General features: G+C 43.5%; 1 protein-coding gene across 1 annotated transcript in view; it reads right to left on the reverse strand.

Annotated features, from left to right (window-relative positions):
- Window positions 1-6633, reverse strand: part of SPRED2 (sprouty-related, EVH1 domain containing 2) — a 36562-nt gene that overhangs the window by 21120 nt on the left and 8809 nt on the right. The window contains exons 2-4 of the mRNA XM_008935351.1: window positions 6209-6386; window positions 4720-4888; window positions 426-490 (exon numbers count right to left, since the gene is read on the reverse strand). Of these exons, the coding sequence (XP_008933599.1) occupies window positions 426-490; window positions 4720-4888; window positions 6209-6386 (412 nt within the window). The remainder of the gene's footprint in view (window positions 1-425; window positions 491-4719; window positions 4889-6208; window positions 6387-6633) is intronic.

The raw sequence follows: 6633 nt of genomic DNA on the forward strand, positions 1-6633 counted from the left end.
GCATTTCATGCATAGGTGACAAACCTTTACAGTTGGCTTTTGTTAACAACTGCAATTCAAAAATCTCATTTCCTTGAGCATGTGCCTGAGAAGCAGCCATCAACTCTAGCTTGTGGGAAGCTTCTTAAGGACAGAGAGAGAAGCATTAAGACCCAGCCACAGGAAATTTGAGAGTTATTGTTCACTTACTTCTAGCCCTGACAAGATCTGCTCTGCCATGCTTTCACATGGTGACAGGAGGCCAACAGAAACCCAAGGCTTTTCCTTCTGGAGAAGATAATACTTCCAACAAATAAAACACACCCTCTGGCCAAACATGATGATGGCTGGAAGCCAACCCCAAGGCATAAAAAGAAAAACCCTTTCCAACTTGACCACGTAAACCAGAGCATAAGGGAGAATGACCTCAGGTGACATGTACTTACAGTGAAGACATCATCATCGCCAACCTCAGCCTCGTTGTGAAGTGTGGATGAGGAAGTTGTAGACCCTAGGAGAAAAACCCAAACAGCTTTTTTAAAGACATGATATCTCTATGCAATTATTTTTCTTATTAGGCTGCTAAACATTTGGATTCTCACAACTTTGCTGTAGGTGTGTAAAAGAGTGCCTCAAATTAAGAAATAAAAAGCCATCTACTTGTAGCTACGTTAGAAAGGTAAAAATCTGAGTGTTTCTTGGCACACAACTGCATGGCTGCCAATGCTAATTAACTATGTTAAAAATAGCAGTTAATATTTCCAATTACTGAAGAATTTCATTTCTGAAGAATGGTGAAACTATGTGCTAATCAGTGCTTGAGACCAGGTCCTCAGCTGTCAAGAAACCATATACAAGTTCTTATCATAGAAGGGTTTGGGTTGGAAGGGACCTTTAAAGGCCATCTAGTCCAGCTCCCCTGCACTGAGTAGGGAAATCTTTTAACTACAGCAGGTTGCTTGGAGTCCCATCCAACCTGACCTTGAATGTTTCCAGGGATGGGGCATCTACCACCTCTCTGGGCAACCTGGGCCAGCATTTCACCACCCTCAGTGTAAAAAAAAACTTTCTTATATCCAGTTTAAATCTACCCTCCTTAGTATAAAACCATCATGCCTTGTCCTATCACAGCAGGCCCTGCTAAAAAGTCTGTCCCCATCTTTCTTATAGGCTCCCTTTAAGTGCTGAAAGGCTGCAGCAAGGTCTCCACGAACCCTTCTCTTCTCCAGGCTGAACACCACCAACTCTCTCAGCCTTTCTTCATAGGTCAGGTGTTCCATCCCTTTGATAATTTTTGTGGCCCTTCCCTGGACCCACTCTAATAGGTCCATGTCTTTCCTGTCCTCAGGCTCCATAGCTGGCCACAGTACTCCACATGAGGTCTCATGAGAGCAGAGTAGAGTGCCTTCCTTGACCTGCTGGTGACGTTTCTTTTGATGCAGCCCTGGATACAGTTGGTCTCCGGGCTGTGAGCACACACTGCTGGCTCTTGTCCAGCTTTTCATCCACCAGAACCCCCAAGACCATCTTGGCAGGGTTGCCCTGAATCCCCAGCGTGGATGGATACTGGGGCTTGCCCTGATCAGGTGCAGAACTTTGCACTAAGCCTTGTTGAACCTCTGGTGTGTTTGGTGTCATCTGCAAACTTGCTGAGGGTGCACTTGATCCCACTGTCTGTGTTGCTGATGAAGATATTAAACAGCACTGGTCCAAGTACAGACCCCTGAGGGACACCACCTGCCGCCCACGTCCATCTGTATGTTCAGCTGTTGACCACTACCCCCTGGATGAGACTATACAACCAATTTCTTATCCACTGAACACTCTACCCATCAAAACTGTATTTCTCCAACTTATAGAGAAGGATGTTGTGGGCAACCATGTCAAAGGCTTTACAGAAGTCTAGACAGACAGCACCTAGGGTGGTCAGGCAGGACTTGCCCTTAGTGAAGCCACACTGGTTATCTCAAATCACCTCCTTGTCCTCCATATACCTTAGCACAGCTTCTAGGAGGATCTGTTCAAAGCATAAGAGTGAGGCTGACAAGTCAATACTTCCAAAGGTTCTCCTTTTTACCCTTCTTAAAAATGGGTGTGTGATGTTCCCCTTTTTCCAGTCACCAGGGACTTCACCTGACTGCCATGAGATATCATGGGGAGTGGCTCAGCAACTAAATAAGCCAACTCGCTCAGGACTCTGGAATGTATCTTGTCAGGTCCCATGTATTCCTTAAATCTGCAGGGGAAGAAATGTCTTTTTATTTAAAAAAATAAAAACAAACCCTTGCTTTGACAATGAAGAATTAGATTGGGCTTTTTGCTTCTAGGTTCAAACACTGTTACATGTTGTAAAGGTCATCATCTTTGTTACCAGCAATTTCTCAGAGAACCACCTTGCCCCACATAAGCATGGTACTTGCAAGGAGGTGAAATGTGTAAAAACAGACATGAGCAAAATACTGGGCTGCAATTCCCATGAAGTACACGGCAATCGTCTGGAGAAGTGGGAAAGCATATAAAAAAAAATCTTCCTCCAACCTCTTTCCCCATCCCTTGGATGTTTCTCTCCTTCTGGAGCAGCTCGAGAGTCTGGTCAACACCCACACCCTAGAAGGGCAGGAGGGAGGGTGGCACAGGCCACTGCTGGACGTGGCAGTAAATTTATGCTGTGGCTAAAAGTGGGTGACACCTCTGCCTACCCAGGCCAAGGATCCCAGACCCCCTTCCTGGCTGCCTTCACCCTTCATGAGGCTGCCAAGCAGAGTGGGTGCAGCAAGATGCTCTGATGGGAGAAGAAACCCCAAGTCAAAGGCATTTTTTTTTTTTTTTAATGTAAGCCCACTGTTATACTGAATTAGGGCCACATCACATCCCTAACTAAAATAGTTGAACAGTTTGTACCACCTTCATTCTGGAATTTTTTTAAAATACTGTGCTTTATATAATGCTATCTGCACCAGCTTTGGCTGCTCTCAGTTGCATCATCACGAAGATGTTCAGAGTTAAGTGTGAAAGCCCACTTAAAACAGTAAGTAATGTGAAAACATTTGTGCCATTTGCTACATTAGCTCTAAAAGTAAAAAATCCAGACACTTGACAGAGCTGCACTGGATTCCTGTACTTGTGCACAAAACCTCCACGCTTCTGATGCTACAGGGAACAAACTACCAGTTAAACATTAATAACAAAGCAGCAATTTAATGAAGTTTCAAATGCACAGTTTGGTTGTGCTTAATATTACTTGCTAAATTTGATAACTATGTGAAGGAAAAATGAATGGTAAATGAAATCCACTGCCCAGTGCTGTGTATGCCTAAGCCAGTTATTGTTTTTCATTCAGAAAGCCTTATTTGGAAGTTAAGGAGGAACACATTCATGAGGATCAGCCTGTGCTGTTAATGGGATAAATATAGATTTGCTGATTTTGAAGTATCCGAGCTACAGAAGAACTTGATTTTAAATACCTCCACTGTAAAATGGATCAGAAAGAGCAGGAGTTGCCACATACCAGCAAGTCCAAAATACCACTCACTACAGATGAATTACCTCCTTGAAACTTTGCACAATCCTATGCCACTTCCACAAAACATTTTATGACTCAAAATTCTTCTCAGTTTTAGCAAGTAAGAAGAAGCAGAAGGCCTAGCCGTAACATTGTCATATTAATGGCACAGGAAAGAGAGAATGAATAACTGGTTGAGAAGATCCTTCCTCTAACTGATGAGCTGTTTACCAGGAAAGAACACTGGGGGATTAATTCTCTCCCAGTATCTACCATTTCTGTGTTAAAAGCAAGGACAAGGCATCCAGAAGGTTAAGCTGTCTTATGGAGCTGATATCCTCAAAAAGACTACACATCTGTATATATACCTGAGCTAGTACCCTCAAAAAATAATCCTTTCTGTATATAAAAGTGTCCTGGTCACACCAGGTGAGAACCAGAAAGGATTTGGGCTGCTGACTTCCTATCTAGAGTTGCGTGGTTTAAAAAAAAAAACAAAAAACAAAAAACCAAAAAACAACACCCAAGCAAAATCCTCATGAAGAATCAAATTTAATTAAAATAATGTACTACTGAATTATGGCTGTATTATGATTGCCTGATTTCAATGAAATGTGAAAAGGAAAAATTTATGACAACTTCAAAGCACAGGCAATTCAAACGCATTTTTTACAGAATTAAAAAAAAAAAACAAAGCACAACAAAGTCTTCAAGAACTACCATTCAACTAAGAGGACACAGACAAAACTAATTACTGAAAAAAAAAAAACAAACAACAAACACAACAAAACCAAACAAAGTTTTATCCAACTCCAGACAGGAATTCATGCTATGATTTAATGAAGACTCAGTAAGATGAGATTTGGCTGCCTAAGGAGACGGCCTGGGCTGCTTGAGTTGCCATGGCTAGTGTGAAACTCAAGCTTATCAAGAAAAGCAGCAATCACAGACTATAAGTAGGGGGGGAGGGAAGTCTGGACAGACCAGACCAGGAAGGATTGGAAAATACTTGGACTGACATCCTTTCTCTGCTTAAGACATGAGAAAGCTCTATTCTTAAAGATAAGCTGGGGCTTGCTCAGTGCAGGTTGAGCACCCAGCCACACTCAGGCATGAGACACAAGAGATGTCCAAGCCCAGGAACCGATTTTAAACCCATCCTATTCCCAGCTCCATGACTCAGCCCTCTTCTCCAATCTTCCAAGGGACAAAGTGGCCACTGCCACATGCTGCTGTACCTTCAATGAGGTCCTCGATGGCTTTCCTCACTCCTCTGTCGAAGGCTCGAGCGTCGGCAGGGCTTTGAAAAGTGAGCCCAAACTTTCTATTGTCGACTTTCCAGTGGTGGAAGGTGGGGTTCGCCTTGGTGTACACCAGGTCCTTCTTCACAAAGCACTCCAGCACCACCTGGGAGGGCACGAGCCCCAAAAGAAGAGCAAAGTTACTTCTCCCATCCCAAGGACACGACCAGCATCGTCTCAGCCCAGACCCAAAAGCAAGCCAAGTCATGCCTCCTGTGGGGGAACATCCTTCCCTTCCACACAACGACTAACAGAAAACACCAGACACTGTAATTACTCTCATAACCATTGCACATTCATCTCTTCTTTGTGCTTCCAGTAGGTGCTTGGTCCCTACGCCCCAGAAGCCTATTTTGGACCCAAACCCAACATGGCACAGCTTACACCTAGCCAGGGCTCAGATGGAGGGAGAAGCTCTTTTCTCAATAATTTTGCTTAAAGTAAATGTTATCTGCCAGCCACAGATGTAGGAGGTGCTGTAAAACTCCCTTTACTTATTTTCCCTCCCTTACCCCTAGCCAGGCACTCGTCTCAAGCTCTTCTGTGCCAGAAGCCATCTCTAGGGGCATGCTCAGGGAGAACAGGAGTGGCTTGTTAGCCTTACCCTGTCCCTCAAAACCATAAGCACGGCTCTCAAATAGTGTCAAAAAAGCATCATAAGCAAAACAGTATCACAAAAGACAAACTATGCTTTAAAATGCCAGTCTTTTTGAAAGAAAGATCATTTCTGACTCAGATAATTTTTTTTTTTTTTCCCCAAACACTGAGTTTGCAGAGCCTGTGCAGGAAGCATTATTTTTAAGCTAGCCTATTTCTTCACAGAAATGAATTTCAGAAGAATCAAATATATAGAAACAAGGCAACAAGCTATAACATCTAAACCAGACCCTGGAAACAGGGAAAAGGCTTTATTAATTTGATTTGTGTGGGGAAAGAAGAAAGCTCCTTTTTAGATAAACAGCTACCAGGAGAAACTGAGTGCGTCAATTCATAAGAGACAACTTGTCTTCATATTCTCACTCTGCTCGTTCAAACCTTGAACGGCACGCAGCATAAATAATTCATGGCTGTTTTAAAGGCTTGTGTTGCATTACTCAGTGCAATGTGACTGGCTTCATGGGTTCTTTACACTTCAATTCACTTCTCGCTTAGCTCTGCTAGGTCTTCCAAAAAACCCACAGCCCCTTTTTCAATCAAAGGGGGGCTTTGCACATGGATGTCAAAACTTTACCTGCTCCTTCCAAGTGGCAGCACGCCAACCTAGATAGCACAAGGTGGCAATTCTAGATCAGGATTGGTTTCTTTTGTCCAATCTGGTACTATTTGCATATGTCTGTCTTTTATGTTTTAAAAAAAGCTTGCACAAGAATACAATAGCAATATTCTCATTATAAGAACAGACAAAAGTTGAATTAGGGTCTATTACCAGTTTGTCTTTCTGCCTTTCACCATGGATTAGAAATCCACTTCTTCCATTGCCCTCCGGGTACGTGACCTTGCAGACGCCAACTCTACTGAGACCGCCTCCTTCTTGTGGCAACCATCCCCCACTGGAGTCATCTCGGGTCATAACCACAGCTTTGACTCGCACAATATAGCTGTCACTGCAATGGTAACATAACAAAAACAAAACCTTTTGTGAGCATCACACAGCCTCAGCAGAGCGAGCGTTCTTCCCAAGGGCAGTATTTAGACCAGTACTGGTCTGGCCCCAGAGATTCTGCTCAGAGGTCCACCTCTGTAACGGATGGCCTTGACCACTCAAGCCACCATAGGAAAGAGACGCATCACACAGCAAGGAATGAACCCATTTGGTTTCCAGATGTCAACGTACAGATCAAACAATCCCAG

Source organism: Merops nubicus, unplaced genomic scaffold (genome assembly GCF_000691845.1).
Source record: "Merops nubicus isolate BGI_N331 unplaced genomic scaffold, ASM69184v1 scaffold17632, whole genome shotgun sequence".
Classification (NCBI taxonomy): Eukaryota; Metazoa; Chordata; class Aves; order Coraciiformes; family Meropidae; genus Merops; species Merops nubicus.